Source organism: Natator depressus, chromosome 8 (genome assembly GCF_965152275.1).
Source record: "Natator depressus isolate rNatDep1 chromosome 8, rNatDep2.hap1, whole genome shotgun sequence".
In the NCBI taxonomy this organism is placed as follows: Eukaryota; Metazoa; Chordata; order Testudines; family Cheloniidae; genus Natator; species Natator depressus.
The window spans coordinates 51730415-51750825 of NC_134241.1; the positions used below are offsets into that span (position 1 = coordinate 51730415).

Below are 20411 nucleotides of genomic sequence, written 5' to 3' on the forward strand. Positions count from 1 at the left end.
GCTCCTAGAAGGAGGAGGTTCTTATTTTCAGTTTTTACAGATTTAAACAAGATTATGGACACACACATTGCTTGATAGTCATACAAGTCTGTTGCTTTGTAAATGTTGAAAAATCGTGTTCTGAAATGGCCATGGACCTGATACAAAACCCACTGAAACTGATGGGAATCATTCCATTGACTGCAGTCAGTTTGGATCCAGTCCTATATGAGTGATACCTTGCACTTACAGTGTATAATGCCTTTCACTCAATTTGCTCCAAACAATCTACCAATGTAAGTATCCCCATTTTATGGATAGGGAAACTGAGCCAAAGATAGGTAAGGTGACTTGCCCAAGGCTACAGAGTTAATCAGTGACAGAACTGAGAGTAGAACTCAGGTCTTTGGGCTCCCAATGTTCTGTTCTAATAGACAACTCTATCATCCCATAATTGTTTTCAGAATCTGATTAAAATAAATTCTTAATTTCAAAGTGTCTAGATATCTATACTTGTTATGCAGAGGAAGCTTGCATAAGAACTTCCTTTGTTCTAGTTAGCGCTCGATGTCTCTTGCTTTCATGATCATAGTCCTGCAAAACCTTTTAAATCTGTCTTTAAAAATAATCAGAAACCACTTGGTTGATGATGGTTTGTTTTTTTCCTGAATATGTTTAAAATATAAAAGACAATGAGCAAGACCATCAGGTAGCGTAAATCTGTGTAGCGCCATTGAAGTCATGGAGCAATGTTGACTTACACCAGGTGAAAACCTAGTCAGCCCGTTATCTTTCCCTGAATCTGGCCCGAAAAGTTCAGACAGATTCCACAGCTGTGAAATCTCACAAGTCTATATAGAATCTTCCAATGTCACCTGCCCTGCCTTGAATGTTTCTGTTCGACAATAGACGCCACTCACATTTCTAGTTCAACACTTTTATTGGAACAGAGGTTCAGGCCCCTGATAATATTATTAACAGCATGAGAGAGTCCAACTGATGTGTACGCTTTCTGAAAACAGGAGTTCAAAAACACCAGTGCATGCAGGCTCAAAGACGACTGTCTTGGAGCCCCTCCATGGTTGCTGATAAAGCTGCTTCAGTTGCCCTGTTTCCACTGGTTTTCAAATACAAGCTGATTTAGTGTTGCACAGGATTCAGCAACTGCCTGCTCCAAAGCCATAGAAGTCCAGTGGAAAGGCCATGATTGCCTTAAATCAGCACTGGAGGGGGTCCCAGGTATTCCTCTTCAGCCATCTGTCTGTCTTATCTCCAGGTTTCTCTCTCTGGTGGGGGTGTTACTGAATCCTCCATCACACATCAGAAGACCAGAGTAAATGACTGAGGTTTACATTTGGTAATTGACCATCTGAATGAAAAGGGCATATTCTTTGGAATCTATGGAATACAAATGCACAAGCTTCAAGTGTATAGTTTGCTAAGACTGGACCAGAAGCCAAGCCCCAAAATATAGAGTTAATGCTGACTGCTGCCACCAGTGTGACAGAAAAAGACAGAGCAGAGTGTGTTAAGCATGCAATATCTGAGGGCAGGTGTTGCAGGGAAGCAATACACTAGCCTTCCCCATCCACCCACATGGAATCCCAGTGACTCAATGAAACTCCACGTAAGCACAATGGTCTACCCACGCTCAGTTGCAGTCAGAGGCTGATCCAGAGTTAATCAGAACAGAAAGACACTCTATCTTCACTAAGCTTTGGATCAAGCTTTGAGATGGGCTATGTTAGCACAGGACCTGTCCTGACCTCTAAGTATGGCTCTGTCCTATACAACAGATCATCATGTACGTGCACTAAAACTCACTAGAAATATATGAGCAATTTATAAAAAGACAAGGGCTTCGGTCCAACATTTAAGTCTTTGTTGGGTTCTTTTACTCATGATGTATTTTTTTAAAAAACTACTTTAAGAAACACAAGGAAGTTTTCTTTAAAAAAGCATAAAATCTCTCTGCGCTGCAACAACTCGACTGGTTCATGCTCATGGGCCACATTGTCCACAGTGCTTTATGTGCCTGAGAATCATTCCTTTCCATTGCACAGAAGACAAAGCAGTAGAAACTGAATACATAAAATTGTCTGTGAGTGGCACTTGACTTTTAGATGTTAATATTTTTTCAAATCATTGAACTTGCGCCATAGACTGCTCTCTTGCCGATTATTAAGTCAAAGCAAACAATAAATCCCAAGCCACGCAGAAAAACAAAAAAGCGCTTCCTTGTTGAGCACTTCTTTGATTAAAAATAAAAAGCATCCAAGTTCCCCCTACCCCAGATTTTGTACAAAAATGTTCCTTGGACTGGACCCCTTGGTTTGCTGAGTGTCAGCACAGAGAGAATTTTTACAGCCACAGTTATTCATTGTTCTCCTTAAAACCTGGATAGCCGAGTGTTAGGATGATGATTGCATCCCAAGGAACACTTCAGAACACTAGCCCACCTTCTATAGTAAAACCTAGTTCCATTCTGCAGGGGAGAGAAAACCACGTGTTTTTCAATACAAGAACTGGATCATATATAAAATGCCAACTACTTTGGAAAAATGAACAACAGTCCCAAGCCATGTCTTGAAATGGCCAGTCGTGCTGAAAAGCCACATCCAATGCATTCTGTTTGCAAGGATAAAAGCAGACATGCAAAATCGGGGCATGTGCTCTTCCCCCCACCCCCAAAAAATTCACTGTCTCAGTCCTGAGATTTGGAAATGCAGATGGGGCTGCATCCCTGGGGCTGCAGTGAAATGAGTGAATACTGTGAGCTGTGCTGTGAGTCAGCTTAGTCTTCCTTTGGAATGGTTCAGCAAGGCACCACTGGTGTGTGACACAGGCAGCATTGGTGTACAGTCATTAGAGGGTATTTTACAAAGTTACCCATCTCAGAGCGTCCAAGCATTTTCCTGTTGTTACTTAATTCAGATATAGCCTATGCCTTTGTGAGGCCTGTTTTGGGCAGTTCACCTTGTTTGCTCGGTTCTTCAGCCCCCATATAGATTGCGCCCATCACAACGCGTCTTCCATTTGGGCAGTTATACTTGGAAGTAAGCTCCGCTCCTTGCCACAGCCTCTTCTTTTCCAACCAGAAGAGACTTGGGCCCTGATCTTGCAATGTGATCTGTACATTCAGACTCTCTGTACCCACACAGGTGCAGGGAGTCTGCCTGCAGAGATCTCATTGCAGGATTGGGGCCTTAAGAGTTTTAGCCTAGTACCCTAACTGAGTCCCCTCCAGCATGAGTTTAGTAGCTCTTCTCTAGACTCTTTCCAGAATGCATCAGTACCTATGGACGTAACATGCTCCAAAGTGGCTCACGCTCTCCCTATGTTATGGACAGAAGATGATGTGCAATAATGCATTGGTGTGCACCAAGCTGGGGATCCATAAGCTTTCAAACAGTGAATAAAGTATTAGCTTGTTACCACCCATCAATGCACTCAGTTCCGCAGCCATATGAAGCACTCCTATTACTCTGAGTGGCTGCTCCCACGGGCTGGTGAGAAGGTGACCTCTCCCCGTGCAGAGAGATCCTATTGCAACGTGTCCTATAGGGGCTGAAATAAATACCTCCATTAACAAATGTCTAGGGAAATAAAAGTTAATCATAAAAGCTATTTATAGAGAGATCTGGAGGCAACTGTGAATTACAAGATTATTATGTCTGTTTGCTGTTACCAGTGACATTACAAACCATTGGCCGATCACCCTTCCCAGGGCTCTGGTGGGGGAGGAAATCTCCCTGAGAAAAGCCCTTCCCAAATTTCTCCTGTCCCCATCCAGCTTCCACCTTCTTCTCCCCCTGAACCTCCACACGATCTGGGGATACACTGCTACAGTGGTGGCTGCGACTTCCCCTTCTGTATGGGAGGGAGCAGGCGTGCAGGTGGAAGGTCCCCTCTGTACAGATAAAGGATGAGGGAAAAGATTTTGCCAAGGAGCAGAGTGTGAGTGGCCTGGGACATCACCAGTGACACAAAGAGGCCATTACAGCCTTGCTCCTGAAAGTTATTTTCTTTTAAAGGGGCTGTGATAACTGGCTGGCTTGGTGTCCATAAGGTGTGATAACTGAAGGGTGTGGAGGGTAGCTCCCTTATGGACACCCAGGCAGCCAGTTAGCTGTAAAATTCCTCTTGGTGTCTGTTCTCTGCTTGCTTTACCTGTAAAGAGTTAACTAGCCTATAGGTAAAAGAAAAGGAGTGGGCACCTGACCAAAAGAGCCAATAGGAAGATAAAACTTTTTAAAATTGGGAAAGAAACTTTCCCTTTGTCGGTTGTTCTCCAGGCTGCAGGAACACGGAGCAGCAATGCTGTAAACAGCTTTAAGCCAGGTATGATTATAGATTATCAGTTCATACCTCCAACCTACTTATCTGAAGCCTCAGATATGTAAGTAAAATTAGGGAATGTCTAAAAAGACGCGATTAGGGTTATTTCTTTTTATTTCTTATTGGCTTGTAGACTTCTCTGTGCTAACTCCAGATGCTTTTGTTTGCTTGTAACCTTTAAGCTGAACCCCCAAAAAAGCTATTTTGGGTGCTTGATTTTTGGAATTTCTCTTTTAAAATCTAGCAAAAGCCTAAGTTCCTGATGTATTTTCTTTCTTTTTGTTTGTAATAAAATTTACCTTTTTTAAGAACAGGATTGGATTTTTGCTGTCCTAAGAGGTTTGTGCATATGCTGTTTGATTAGCTGGTAGCAACAGCTAATTTCCTTTGTTTTCTTTCTCAACTCTTCCCCGAGGGGAGCGGAGGGGGGGAGGGCTTGAGGATACCTCACAGGGAGGAAATTCCCAAGTGCTCCTTCCTGGGTCCAAGGGAGTTTTTTTTGCATTTGGGTGGCGGCAGCATTTACCAAGCCAAGGTCAGAGAAAAGCTGTAACCTTGGGAGTTTAATACAAGCCTGGTGTGGCAAGTATTAATTTTTAGAATCCTTGCGGGCCCCCACCTTCTGCACTCGGGTGACAGAGGGGGGATTCAGCCTTGACAGGGGTTATGTCAAGTTAAACATTTAAAAAAACCCAACGCAACAACCTTCCTTCACCTGTGTTTTAAGTATCATCCTAGTTTAAATAATCTAACTGAATTTTAAAAATCTCATCTGGTTTTAACACCATCAACTACCTTCTTGCATTTCTCTCAGTTTGGACAATGAAATCACTTTCTAGTTAGTTTCGTTTTCAGGTTCTCTTGCACTAACACAATGATGTGGGCCGGGTTCGGATGCTCTGACTCACCTTGAATAGTCCCTTGCTCCATCAAATAGTCCCTCTGAAGTCAATGGGCCAGATGCTCCAGTGTGATAAGTCCCCTGTGCACCATGTAACCAGTGCAAAGTGGGCTAAGAGGATGGAGATGGCCTGTGGAACTCTCTGCTTGTGGAAAGATGGCAAAGTCATCTCCATCGCCAAACTGCACCAATGGGATATCTCGTTCTATTTAACACGAGCAAGAGGATCCGGAACCTGGCCCTTGGTTTGCAAATACTACACAGGGTTATTTCTGGTTCAGAAAGGCCTTCCACTGGCATTTTTAAAAAATCCTGGAAAAATCTAGTTTGGTTTTAGGTTTTGTCTGATACAGTTTGGGGGCAAATTTGATCTGACAGGTTCCCTTCTTAGATAATATGGATCAATATTTTATCAATCTTTTCCCTCCCATTACTACTCCTCTGCTCCCTTCTCTACCTGTGTTCCCTACCTGCTACTTTTCCTTCTTCTCCCGCTTTCAGAGTGGCCTCTCCTTTAACCATTACCAAATAGTGTCACTTGAAATGCAGCATCGTCACACAAATCTAAGAATCTTGAGATGCACAGCAGCTGGGAGACTTGGCACCTTTCCATATACAAGGGCTTCAGATTAGATTGAAGTAGCTACTTCAATACCTTCAGATTTCAAAGTCTCCCTGTGGAGTTTCTCAGCATACTCCCCTCCCACCCTGCAGGAGGAGTCCTTAGAACCACTGTCAACCTGATATTTTTTTTAATTGACTACTACTTTTAAAATTGCCATTTCTGGTTGAACACCCTATATACAGTGAACCAGATCCTCAGGGAGCTGTGCTGATTTACAGCAGCTAAGGCTCTGGCCAGTATATCCTAATTTTCTTTTTAAAATATCTCTGAAGTATTTTTAACTGGGGTGTTCTGCTCCCCCGTTTCTTTCAGTCAGGGAGAAAGAAACTGACACTGCAAAAGAAACAATGAAATCACCTTTTGCAAACTGCTGTCAAATGTAAACAAATAGGGCGGCTGGGGGGTGGGGGGGGAGGAGATAAATATTTCAACCTAGTTGCTTCTGTCAGTTATAGTAACCTCCTGTGTTACATGTATCTATAGCAGGTGCAATCGTTTCCAGGAGGAATCTGCTTGTCAAGGTGATGTTGTCCCTTCAATAACCACTCCCCTCCCTGTCTATTCCCCCCATTGGCCATCATCTTCTAGCTGTGCAGTTAGCAGTTTAAAGCGCTAGCTCTTCCCATCTATTACTCCACAAATGGGAAGCATCATTCTAGTGTATATGCAACACGACTGGCTGAGACGGCTTAGCCAGTTAACGCCTGCACCGTTGGGTCTCACTTTGAAAATTATAAAATCTTCGCAAGAGGTAAAAATAGATGTGACAGTGTCATGCTATTATAAAGTGAGCTCATTGTTCATTAATGGCTCCAGATCCCTGACTTAGTAGCGACTTGCCTCCTCAACACGAAGGCTTTGGCTATCGTGGAGGCTGATTTCATTCACCTCTATGGTTTGGTTTGGAAAGAACAGCCATTGTTCTCTATGGCTTTTACTGGATGGACGGGCAGGACCAGGTGGGAGATGCGGCTCCACAACCCACTCAGCTTGTCGGTGTCCATGTGGTTGTAGGAGCTGGGAGTGTTGGCATTGGTGAATTTGGCCCAGAGGAAATCACGGACTCTCTCCTCAACCTGCTGTAGGTCCATATTAGCCTCCAGCTTCTCTTCCTCCAGCAGGACCGTTAAGAGCAGCGCCACGTCTTTGAAGGCTGCGCTCTCATGGTCACAGTACTTGTAAAAGATCAAGGTGGAGCCAGCTGGCAGCGACTCAAACCGGTGCACCACTGCGGCCCTCTTGCCCTCCTCAAAGCCGGTGCTCAGCTCATAATCCACCTCCAGTTTAGCTTTGTCACTGCTGAGCGTGGCTTTACCAGCTCCGTCAATCTGGATCGTGCTGGCACGGAGTGAGGTGGAGTAGGCATCTGCAATACAGTTGCTCAGGCACTTTAAGGTTTCTTCACCTTCACGGGCAGCAGTAAAGATTAAAATAGCTGGCTCGGTATGACTGGAAGCGTTGAGATGCCTCTGCAATAATTTTCGCCCTCTAACCCACAGATAGGAGCTCTGGCCCGGAAATCTGTCCTTCAGCTGGTTAAACCCAGACAAGAAGGCCTCCAAGGCTGGATTTTTTGGCACATGGTCAGGCTGGGAAGTATAGTAGCCATTGCAATATATGCTGAGACAAACTACAAGTATCAGGACTCCCAGTGAAGCTGCAGGAGAGGCAAGACCTGTTAGAGAAGGTTGAGGGGAAGGGACAAGAGAAAGTGAAAGAGTCAGACATGAGTACAGTGGCATGCTCGAGGCTAGCACAGAGATATGCCTTTGTCTTTATCCATCTCCCAGACCCCAGCACCTACTTTCTAATGGAAATGATGGGCTTAACACATCACCCTAGTGATGGCCCAGAAAATGTTTAATATAGTACTGAAAAAGAACCCTCTTCCCTGAGGTCTGAGGACTTGCTCTGCCACGGAGCAGAGGGCCCTACAAATCCACAGACTGAGCTACGGCCCGCAGCTTCGGAACCATGGTGTGAGATCCTACACATTCCCTTGGGAAACTTCAGTCCTTTATGTGATTTATTGCCTTTTCCCCCTAGAATTTAATGCACCAAATCCCAATCTGACAGCACTTTTTCATAGCTGTTTTCTAATGCAGATTTGTAGGCCATCAGTTTAGGGCACTCACTGGCGTGGTGGAGCTGCTGGGTGTTCAGCCTTCCAAAATCCAGTCTGCTTACTGATGCCGAAATAGCTTATCTATCTAAGGTATTTATATGGTCCCCAGTGCTGTAGTGTCTGAGTGCCTCACAATCTTCAGTGGATTTATCCTCAACAGCCCCGTGAGGCTGGGATGTATTACTCCTGTTTTATGGATGGGAAACTAAAGCACAGAGACAGCAAGGCCCTGATCCGTAAGGGTATTTAGGCCCCTCCCTCTCATTGATTTAAATGGGAGTGAGGCACCTAAATATCTTACCAGATCTGGGGCTAAGGGCCAGATTGTTAACTGTATTTATTTAGACATTGCAATGCCTAACTACTTGGAAGCCCAAATCTCTTTTTCAAAAGGGACTGTGGTATTTACAATCCTAAAAGCCATTGGCTTTCGATGGGATTTTGGCCCCCCTAAGTGCCTAAATCACTTTTGCAAATGAGATTTAGACACCTCACTCAGTCAGGTGGCACAAGGCTGAGAGCAGCAATGCCTAAATACCTTTAAAAATCTGGGCCTTAGCAAATTGCCCAAGATCCCACATGCAGAACAGAGGATTGAATCCCAGTCTCCCAAGTCCCAGGCTAGCCACCTAGCCACCAGACTAGCCTCAGCCTTTTAGCTCAAATCTTAAATAAAGATTTAGCAGCTTAACTTTAGTCACCTTTTCTTAAAATCTTTGCCAGTATTGCTGAGTACAAGTACCTTGTTGGGCATTTATTTTAAAGAGACAGTGGCCACCCCTCACCACGTCCCTGCAGGGAGAAGGGGACAAGTTACTTGGCAGGCCCTGTCATTGTTGCCAACGCATGGTGCTGTGGGGCTGGATTATGGTGAAGGAAGCATGCCTTCCTGCACAGCGAGCAGGTCGTGTCCCTTCACACCTTTCCATGCCCTGGGAACTTTAGGGAAATCCCATGTACTATGGGACTAAGCCAGACACACCTTGGTTATGGATGAGAGTTGCTTTCCATTTCAAACCCACTTCTCTAAAAACCCCAATAAACTAAATTTGCAGCAGTTTTCGCAAATCCCAGGCAAAAGACTTAATCCACCTCCGCAAGAGCCTCCCGTCAACACAGGGGGTTAAGCTGGTATAACCATGTCACTCAGGGGTGTGAATTTTTCACACCCCTGAGTGACACAGCTATATCGATGTAAATTTGTAGTACAGACCTGGCCTGAGTGAAAGGTCTGAATGTGTTTCATTATCTGATTCTGGTTGCTGATTGTTTCCAGGGGAACTGTGAACAATGTAACGCATGAGGAAACCTTCCCGTTCTCACCATTGCCTAAAAAGGGCTTCTCCTTCTCTGGTGTTGCTTCCTGCCTGGTCTCTGTCTCTTGTGGATGGGCTTCAGCCTCTGACTTCTCCACTGTGGGTCAGATATTTAAAAAAAAAGGGAGATGAAGTTTGCCACTCACTAGTAAAGTCAAAAATTAGTCTAATCACACTACTAAAAATAAAGTCTGCATCCACAGAACACATGGCAAATCTGTGATACTGCTTTCAGCCGCAGATGCCTCTGCTCTGGGAGGCTGTCACCATCCTGCAAAGAATGGAAAGGAACGTGCAGCTCTTTAAAGCCCCTCACAATTTCCCTTCTTCTCGAGCAGAAGAGAGTCCCAAGGAGTGAGAATAAGCCAGCTGGGATCTGTGCTGAGCTGGAGATAGATTCATGCCCACTCAGCTCTTTAGAAATTGCAGCTTGTCCCTGGTCAGCTCAGCCTCCAAATCTTGGGTAGAGCAAGAATCTTCATAACATGCTCCACCAGCAAGCATCAGTGGGGATGGGGAAGAGAGGCTGATGAGAGTTGTTTCTTACCCAGCTAAAGTCTCTGCAATAGCTGCAAAGCTGGGTGAAATGTCCTATGAACAGAAGCTGCCTTCTATTGTGATTAAATGCTTAAAGTGCGGTTCTGCTCTGAAAAGTCTCTGTGTAAGAACTGAACCTTCTCAGAATAACTCTGCTCTTGGTGTGTACTCAGTCAGACCTGCTGAGTTTAGTGACAAAAGTATATTCTTGCTGCTCATTACTTCTGAACCAGTGCAGCCCAGAGAGAGTGAGCTAGAGCAGCAGTTCTCAGCCAGGGGTCCGGGGGCCCCGAGCAGGTCTCAGGGGGTCTGTCAAGCAGGGCTGGCATTAGACTCGCTAGAGCCCAGGTCAGAAAGCTGAAGCCTTGCCGCCCTGAGCCCCGCCACCTGGGGCTGAAGCCGAAGCATGAGCAACTTGGCTTCACGGGGCCCCTGTGGCATGGGGCCTCATGCAATTGCCCTGCTTGCTACCCCCAATGTTGGCCCTGGCTTTTATACAGGGGTGCTGGAACAATTTGTACAGTGGGGGTGTTGAGAGCCATTGAACCAAACTGTAAACCCTGTATATGATGCTGCACCCCCAGCTTCCCTAGTTCCAGCACCTATGCTTTTATATGAAGAAAAACAGTTGTTGTGGCACAGCTAGGCCATGGAGATTTTATAGCATGTTGAGGGGGCCTCAGAAAGATATAGGTTGAGAACCCCTGAGCTAGAGTCTGTTCTGTCTTATGCATCATCAACAGGATTATCACAAACTTTCAATCAGTCACATTTGTGTGTCAATTTACTGAAGGTAATTCGGTTGTACGGGTGTCACTGAGGTCACACTTTGGCCTGCAGAACCTCTTCTGCTGCTGGTGGGGGTGATGATACACAAGAAGGAAATAACTAGGGCCAGTTCAACATTTTCCATTCAGAACTGTTTTTTCCAGTGGAAAATTGGGGTTTCAATGAAACAAAACTATTCATGAACAAAGCCCCTGGTTGCTGTGAAGACTTTCAACTTTTTGTTGGAAAAAACAAACCTGCAAAAACCAAAAAAGAGTTTTCATTTTACGATTAAAAGTCTAAATTTTCCACAGAACAGAAACTCATTTGCTGACCAGCTGTAGAAGCAACTGTGTTGACTCTGAGGCCAGAATGAGTTTGCAGGACTGGCAATCTGGGAAAACATCTTCCTACTTGTAAACCCGGCACATGTGATCTGCAATCCTTGACTGAGAGACAAACCCCTCAATGCCATTCTTACAAAGCCGCTTTTCAGAGATTAACCACACATTAAATTGAAGGCAAGGGATCTGCAGACCTTAAACATGGCAGCACTTTGTCGTGCAAACTACTGTTGACTCACCTTCAGTCGAGTGTCTCTTCCTCGCAGTGTCTTGGGGTCTCTCTTCTTCCTTGTTTGAGATACTCTCTTTCATTGATTCCAGGAAGTCTGCAGATGGAAGTGTGGTTTCTTGGATTATGGGATCTTGTGGCTCTGCACTGGGGGTGGGTACACTGTTCTCTTCTGTTGGGGGTTCCCCTATGATTTTCTCCTCCAGAGCTACTGGCACTGAATGTGTTTTCCTTTCACCGAAGGAAGATACCGTGTCTTTTTCCAGGGAATAGTCTGGTAAACTCATTGGGTTAAGGTTCAGAAGGCCTGGAGGCTCCTTAGTGTATGTTTTCAGAGAAATTCCATCAGAACTCACTGGCCTTCCCTCTGAGGAATCCTCTTCATCTACTGCGGAGGGGCTTCCAGACACACTGTTTGTCTCTTGGGGACCTAGTGTTTCTATTTCTGAGGAGGTTTTCAGTTGGACAGAGCCAGAATCTTCAATCATCTTTTCTTGGTGGGTCCTCAATACATTTTCACCTTCTTGGACCCGGGGAGTCCTCTCCTCCTTTCTTCTCATCAATTCTTGGGCCAGATAGGCTGTGGGATCAAAAGTCAAATACTGTTTATTTTCTTTAATATAATGGTCAAGAATACTGAGTTGCCGACTAGTTTTCTACAAACTCCCACCAAAACTCCTCGTCCTATATGTTCCAAAATTGACACACAACAAGAATGGTGATGAGATTCCCATGACCCCTCACCACCAATGAACTACACTGGGCCATCTTCATAGAAGTCTCAACCTGGCCTCTAAATTTGTGCCTGCCACTCTGCAAATACAATAATTTGTTCATGCTAATGGTCCTGCAAAGATTGGATCCTGGCTATTTTAGAAATTTACCCCTTTCTGTACTCTACACCCAGCTGTCAAGATCAGCCGGGACATATAAATGGTCACCGAGAGTCTTAGGTGGAAGTCCCTTGACTCTGAAAGTATAGTCTATCAAATTGCAGGATCTGTTATAAGGCCTAACTATGTATCTGGGGTTTCCTTAGTTGGTAGGTCAAGGAGAAGAGGATGTAGATTATGTTTTGTGGTTTGGGGAGTTTCTACTAGTGATGTTGACATGGTAGCAGATTGATCTGAGTGATTTCAAAACATTTCTTTGCAACTACTGTAGATAAAAAATATAACTTGCTTCTGCTATATTTCTGATTCTTATTCATTGACTTTCCGTGGCTGTTCTACGAAAGAATTTCGGTATGTTTGCAGAAACAGAAATTTAAAGCAAATATTAGAGAATATTTGCACAAAGGAAGTTTTGAACTTGTAAATATAAGTATCTGTGCCAGGAACCTGAATCTTAGACTTCCAATCAGGGAACAAACAACAGGTATAAGTGAGCTATAGGATGTAGCAAAACTACCCAACATGGTTCAGATTTCAAATACTAAATATTTGCAACAACCAGCTCACAAAAAATCTGCAGATTAAGAACTATTATCATATGGAAATTATTCAGCAAATAATTTTGAATACAAAATAAATCTGACAAAATTGTAAGATGCTCCCAGACAATTCAAGAACAGGGAAAAAATATATCTTTGTTGAATACAATCTTTACTAAGAATTACCCACTGAATTCTATTAGCATCGGTGTGGACTGAGTAAAGTGATCTTATGTGTTCAGAAGTTCTTTGGGGGGCAATGGGGACTGTCATTTATCTGTTTTACACTAGCACAGTCGTTCTCAAACTTATTTGATTGTAGCGTGGTGTGGGAGCAGTTTTAATGCAGAAAGGACCTGATCAAGAATTTCATCCTGTAGTGTTTCTCAGCAAAAAACTGTCTGAGAGGGAAAGCAACTGGTCAGTCAGTGAAAAAGAACCTTACGCCATTGTCTACGCCCTGGAAAAGCTACGCCCATATGTTTGGGGACGGCGTTTCCACCTGCAAACCGACCATGCTGCACTACAGTGGCTTCATACCACCATGGGAAATAACAAAAAACTTATTCAGTGGAGTTTAGCTCTCCAAGATTTTGATTTCGACATCCAACACATCTCAGGAGCTTCTAACAAAGTGGCTGATGCACTGTCCCATGAAAGTTTCCCAGAATCAACTGGTTAAAATCATCCTTAAGATGTGGAAAATATTGTTAGTCTTTATGTACTTGATAGTATATTTAGAGGCGCATGTGTCTTATTAACTCTGTTTTTCCTAGAGCTCCAGGAAGAAATCCCAGCCAGCGTTTCACCCTAGCTGAGATTTGGGGGGCGTGTCATAAATATAAAGGGAAGGGTAAACCCCTTTAAAATCCCTCCTGGCCAGAGGAAAAATCCTTTCACCTGTAAAGAGTTAAGAAGCTAAAGGTAACCTCGCTGGCACCTGACCAAAATGACCAATGAGGAGACAAGATACTTTCAAAAGCTGGGAGGAGGGAGAGAAACAAAGGGTCTGTGTCTGTCTGTATGCTGCTTTTGCCGGGGATAGAACAGGAATGGAATCTTAGAACTTTTAGTAAGTAATCTAGCTAGGTATATGTTAGATTATGATTTCTTTAAATGGCTGAGAAAGGAACTGTGCTGAATAGAATGACTATTCCTGTCTGTGTGTCTTTTTTGTAACTTAAGGTTTTGCCTAGAGGGATTCTCTATGTTTTGAATCTAATTCATTGTGTCTGTAGTAGTTTACACCTCCCAACACACCAGCACAAATACTGATAAAAATAATCAGCTTGCAACTCTCACTAAATATGAAAAACAGTAAGGCACTGATTCAAACAGAGCCAACGATCCACTGTAATAAGAGCAAAAGCAACACTGCAGTTGTGATTGATGCTTACAATGAAAGGTGCACCCAGCGTCACAGCAAACGGATTAACGTACAAATGGCAACGACTCTGTAGAATGCTATTCATACTTACCAGAAATCCGTCAAAGGCACAGCGCTATCTGAGGATCTGATATGTCTGGAGGAATCAGCTTTGCTAGTTATTCATTGCTGTGGGTAAAATGTGCGCTTTTTTTTCCTCCTAAGCTTCTCAGGCCCCTCCCCCCCAAATTTGAGACCCTCTGCACTAGAGAATAAAAGTACTTAGTATACATAGAAACAAAAATAAATTCTCCAGTTAGGCTTCTGAATACCCAAGTTGTGCACAGGTAGTTGGTGTGAGGATCATTCTGTTTTACATATGCAAAATCTGGGGCCAGTGGGCTAGAGGCCATGTGTTGAACAGTTGGTCTATTATGTGACCAGCTATAATTTCCTGGTCTCTGGGTTCTGTGGAATTTGGATCTCAGAACTGATCCAATTCTTCTTTGTATGGAAAACATGTCCCCTACAGGGGTTCTGGAACAATTTTTATAGTGGGGGTACTGAGAGCCATTGAACCAAACTGTAAACCCTGCATATAATGAAACCACTTCAAGCCAGGAGGTGCAGCAGCAGCACCCTCAGAGCCCCTATTTCCAGCACCTATGGTCCCCTAAGTCCACAACACACTCACTTCTCAAACATAACCATATGCATGTTCTTAGGGAAACTGGGAACTTTAAATTCAGTTCTGCTTCCATTATTTAGTTCATCGGCAATAAAAGCCACTTTGTTAATTGCCCCAACTATTGGCCTGTGGGACCCCTGCCCGCCCCTGCTCCACAAGATTAGACTTTCATTTAGGTGCTTGAAGCTTGATTATTTCAGAGGTCAGGAAGAAATTCCCCTCTATCCTCTACAGCAGAGCACAATTAGGTAACTGCACTGTGTTAATGTGTTGGAGATGCAGGGCTGGAAAAGGTTCTCTTGTTCTGAAGCACTGGGCATTGATCATTGTCATGGATAGAACCCTGGACATAGGATAGGTATCTATGGTCTTGTCAACACAGGGATGGCTTGTTCTCACAACAGTCTGAAATTCAAACCACTAGGTTTGCTTTAAGTCTGAGAGAGACCAATAGTGACTGTCAGGGGCTTCCTTTTATTGAACTGGAAATACAGAAATGAAACATGCTTTTTCCTTTCCAGGTTTTAGTTTCATTGAGGAGATTTTCTCTTCCGGTGTGTCTGAAAATGCTAGGGACAATAGCACTGGAGACATGCATGGAACTCCCTTAAGACTCAGCTTTTCAAGGAGAACTTTGTTTAAACACAGATGCTCCGGCGCAGGTGTGTGCATTCCCCCCACCCCCGGAATCCAGCCCATCCCTGCAAGCGTTTACTCACTGTGGCCCAACCCTATTCTTAAAGGGCCAGCTCCCATTTCCCTTATTATATCACTAGTAACAATGACAAATACAACAGTACACAAATATTCAAAATTATTATTAAATATGAACCTATTTCTAAAACATCTATTCCAGGGCCTCACATTCACACCAAACTTACTCTGATGAGGATCCTGGTCTTCATTTTCTGCCATTCTCTTGATCTTTTGGTGTTTTGGTTTCTTGACTAGATTGTTACACTTCCTGGTTAGGTCATACAGATGCCTGCTACCTTCTTTTTGGTCCGAGTAGCTTGATTAGTCTCAACCAGCTCATGGAGACCAACCCCTGAGCCAACTAAATACAAAGAATAAAGCAATGATTCATACTGGGAAACTTGAGAGCTTCCCCACCACCACCACCAAAGCCATTAATAAAGCTGTTTGCAGCTGTGTGAAGCTGTTACCTTTATGATGGAATATACCGAGACGCACCTCAGATAATCAGTGACATCTACAGTCTTCAGGCCTAGTGCTGTTAACAAGCAGCTAATATGACTGTAAAGGTGTTCAACTGGGTCTATATGGGAGATCTTCAATTATGTTAAGATAACTCGACTGGAAAAAAAACACTTTTGCGCATGTAGACCGAGCCCATGTAGACTAGGCCTAAGCTTTTACGTCTGAATCCCATTGGTGGGCCAGTGATTTGGGAAGTCGTACTGTACCTGTCAGTGATGTCCGTGTGGTCAGAGGACTTCAGTCTCCAGGGCTGTCGCACCAGCAATTTAATTCACTCATTTAAAATACGTTTGAATAAAATTGCCACACACAGAATATAAATGCTGGGGGGCTGGGGGAAGATGTTGAAGGGAAAAGGAAAGAGGAGGAAAGCTCTCAACCTGCCAAGTCACAAGAATGTGAGCCTGGCTTTTGAATGCTATGTGAGGGAAAGACACAAATAACAGAGAAGAGCAATATGGGATTCAGTTTCTTCACGTAAGAAAGTTTTCTATTGTTTCAGTTTCAAGATGATGCATTTTGTGATGCCAATCATTTCTAGTCAGCACTAGTGAGCAGTGTATCCTGTCTTCAGACTTGGCTACCAGGAATGAGTAAGTACACGGGCAATTGAAAAGAGAAACTTTCTCTGATGGCAATCGGCTTGCATACAAGATTTCTGCTTAGTACAGGATCTATAGACACAGGACCAGCAGTCTGTGCCCTCTGTGCCTAATACAGAGTCTAATAAGATACTTCCCCACACCAGATGGCCTACCGTCTCTATTGTCATGCCCTCTAACAGAAGGCAATGCCATATTTGGAGTTAAACAAACAAAACTGCTCCCTATGGAGGCAAGTGGTCAGATTTACAACTCACATCCAGGAATTTCTGCACTCTGCCCCCCACTCCAATCCACCAGCTTTTGATTCCTCCTTTGTGTTATTTAGAAAGAGCAGGAAGTGAGAAAAGTAACTCCAAGAGTTGAACACTTACTTGTGTGGATTGCAGCAGCTGCTCTTAGCGGGTATTTCTTAGCAGAGGGGTTGTTACAGGCAGATCTAAACTGCTCCCTACCACAAACGTCCCCAGGACCCTTCAGTTTCGATACTAGAGGGAAAACACATCCTCCAAAATACACACACCCATAAGCTCTTAATCCTTCCACTGTCAACGTGACAGTGAACTTTGCACCCATCCAGGGTGCCATAGTGTGGAATGCTGGGATATGTAGTTCTTCCCCCACTCTTTGGCTACAGCCACGTTTCTTTGAATGAATAGTCCCTACTCCTAGATCAGTCAGTGGCTTTGTTCTGATTACAGACATGTATTTTCAGGAAATCACTCATCTGTTTGGACTTATTTACAGAACTCTACAATTGTATAGAGCATCCATGAAACAGACTGTATCACAAACCACTTTAGATGTTAAATAATAGAATTAAATTTATTGCATCATCATCATGGCAAATTCCAAAGAGGTAGCCTCCTTGCAGCTCAAGTGCTACTCAGATGGATCTCTAGCTCGGTCCTTAAGTTGATCTGGCTGGATGCTCAGTCTCTGTCTATCATTCATGACCTTATCGCACCACCGAATTACCATCAAGCAGCCTCCAACCCCAGATTATAGCCAGCTCAGTATTAACCTGTCTCTATGGGACACTGAGCAGGTGGCAACTGTTAAATACTTAAGAAGCATCATAGTGCTGGAGGATGCTCAGAAGATGTGGATGCTTGTATAGCAGGAGCTGCTGCCATATTTCAAGCCCTTCAGTGATCTCTGTGGGAACGTCATGACATCAAGCTTGCTATGAAGCTGCAGATCTATAGAACTACGGTTACACCAACTTTATTGTACAGCAGTGAAATGTGGATGCTGAGGAAGGCTGAAGAGAGTGGACTGATGTTTCTGATTCTTCATCAGCTGCTCCATATTAAGAAGCAGAACAAGATCAGCAATGAGGTAATTCAGAACTGTCTCTGTCAGCCCTGGTGGCTTTCTTGGTACAGACCTGTTATTAGGATGGAAGATCAATTAACAGAATTACAACAGAGGGAGAAATTATTAAGAGGCATAAGGCAAGGGAGAAAAGAGATGATTTATGTAAGTAAAAAAAAATACAGAAGCAAAGACACTAAGACCTCACACTGTGGGCCATGTCTCCCTGGAGTCAGTTCCTGTGGGCTGAAAAATGAAACTAGAACCAGTGGGGGATTGGGAAGGGAGTGGTCCGCAGAGCGATGCAGCTGGAAAAACACTGATCTGTCAGTATGTACAGCATTGGCACAATGGAATCCTGATTTTGGTTGGGACACAATAAGTGCTACATAGTACAAATAATAAATCTGTGGTTATTTGCTTATTTTTCAATAACACGGGCCAGTGTAAAACAGAAAGTGGGAAAGAAAAATCAGAGAAGCCAAGATTTATTGTTTTATTTTCTGGAATCCAAAACATCCCCATTTGGAAAATAAAGTGTCCAGCCCTTTTCCTGGTGGCCTTCCTGGCAAAGGGTCACTTCATTAAGCCAGCCTTGTAGAAAACCAGGCTCCAGACTGGAGCAGCTGCAAAAAGGCTCACTTCAGTGTTAAAGGTGGGACCATTCAAATGTTACTATTATGCTAGGCAGCTTAAGAAGCAAAACTGAGCTGGAGTCAAGGGCCCTTTTGTTTTTAACCCCGTCACTGATCTTTTAACAAATTTTCAAAGCAGTCAAATTTTCAAAGCAGCTTCATCTATTTAGTCATACAAAGGAATGCACTCACAGAGGGCCTGTTATTTAGAAACTGGTTTGAAAATGTTCTCCTATCTATGAGAGCAGCACGCTTCTTCAACATGCAGCCATTCACCTCTGGATGCATCGACAGGGCTGGATGTAAGAATGAGCTATTGCTTGGATACTCAGTGGCTTAAGCGCTCGTCAACTCCTAGCAAAAGGAGAGGAGAAAGAAAAAAGCCAAAGCCTGATACGCACTCTCTTTGAACTTGGAGACTCACAAAATGGAAGGGCATAGCACAGGCTGAGATGCACTTAAGGAGAATCTGTTCTGTTCATGTTCTTATACATCTGGTGCATGGCTCACAGAGATATAAAATGTGTCTTTCTGGATCATGCAGCATAATCTTTTCCTTAATCCACATTTCACAAACAAAATGTATTTGCCACTCTCATAAATTAATAGATTTTAAGGTCAGAAGAGACCAATATAATCATCTAGTCTGACCTCCTACATAATACAGGCCATTGAATTCCACCTAGTAATTCCTCCAGTGCCGGGAATTTCTCCTCCCGACTGCACAAAAATGATTCTTCCCCACCCTCTGAATTAGGCTGGCTAGAGATCGGACAATGCTCCTTCGGCCTTGGCATTTTTCATCCCTTGTTAGTCCCCTCCCACACATAGCAATATTTTACTTTATTTCCAGGGGTGAGGAAGGCCAACTAGCTTCTTCACTGGACTGCAGTTTCGCTAGGCTGATGGTGCTGAGGAAGGACAAGGTCTGCCTTCTATCCCTTAGAGATATAGTAGATACCTTTACCATGCCCAACCTTTTATGCCTTGGGATATGTGGTTACAAATCAAGAGAGAACTCCAAACTTAGGGGCAACAGTCTTGGTGGAATATTTACAGAATTGCATTGGCTTCCCAGTTATACAGTGCTGCATGCCAGGAGCAAAATCATACATTTGAACCAAAATTTGCATAAGGGTCCTGTGTTTTTGGAAGCCTCACATTTTGGGAGCCCAACTTGAGCCACCTTTGACTTGATGTTCGGAGGTGCTGAGCAGCCACAGCTTGAGCTGAAGTCAATGGGAGCTGCAGGTGATTGGTACCACTGAAAATCAGGCCTAAGGCGAGTTCAGTGAGACTACTTACATGTCCAAGTTTTTGCACGATCAGCATTGTAATGTGTTCAGTATGTTGAGATAGATTTGAAGTGAATACAAGGTATTAAAGTCAGAAATAAAGATAAAACGCATTCTGAACTTAAACTAGACTTGGTTCAAGGTAAAATTCTTACTAGGGCTGTCAATTAATCACAGTTAACTCACACGATTAACTCAAAAAATTAATTGCGATTAATCACACTGTTAAACAACAGAATACCAATTTAAATGTGTTACATATTTTTAGATGTTTTTCTACATTTTCAAATATATTGATTTATATTACAACACAGAATACCAAGTGTACAGTGCTCACTTTATATTATTTTTATTACAAATATTTGCACTATAAAAATGATAAACAAAAGAAATAGTATTTTTCAATTCACCTCATACAAGTACTGCAGTGCAATCTTTTTATTGTGAAAGTATAACTTACAAATGTAGATTTTTTTTGTTACATAACTGTACTAAAAACAAAACAATGTAAAACTTCAGAGTCTACAAGTCCACTCAGTCCTACTTCTTGTTCAGCCAATCCTTAAGACAAACAAGTTTGTTTACATTTATGGGAGATAATGCTGCCCTCTTCTTGGTTACAATGTCACCTGAAAGTGAGAACAGGCACTTTTTGTAGCCGGCGTTGCAGGGTATTTACGTCCAGATATGCTA

The 20411-nt window shown here is 43.4% G+C and overlaps 1 protein-coding gene across 2 annotated transcripts; it reads right to left on the reverse strand.

The window, feature by feature from the left end:
* Nucleotides 1-907: 907 nt before the first annotated feature.
* LOC141992225 (torsin-1A-interacting protein 2-like) lies at nt 908-17026 on the reverse strand. 2 transcript variants are annotated; one of them, XR_012640556.1, is made up of 6 exons: nt 16846-17026; nt 15530-15705; nt 11173-11742; nt 9292-9381; nt 5226-7518; nt 908-1377 (listed from the first exon to the last, which is right to left on the reverse strand). XR_012640556.1 is itself a non-coding variant. In XM_074961049.1 (5 exons), the coding sequence occupies exons 2-5, from the start codon at nt 15561-15563 to the stop codon at nt 6734-6736; spliced, it is 1479 nt and encodes a 492-aa protein (XP_074817150.1). In that variant the 5' UTR covers nt 15564-15705; nt 16846-17026; the 3' UTR covers nt 2756-6733. The 2 variants fall into 2 exon arrangements, 1 of the variants encoding a protein (XP_074817150.1); XM_074961049.1 differs by lacking the exon at nt 908-1377 and having other exon boundaries at nt 2756-7518.
* Between the last annotated feature and the right edge of the window lie 3385 nt (nt 17027-20411).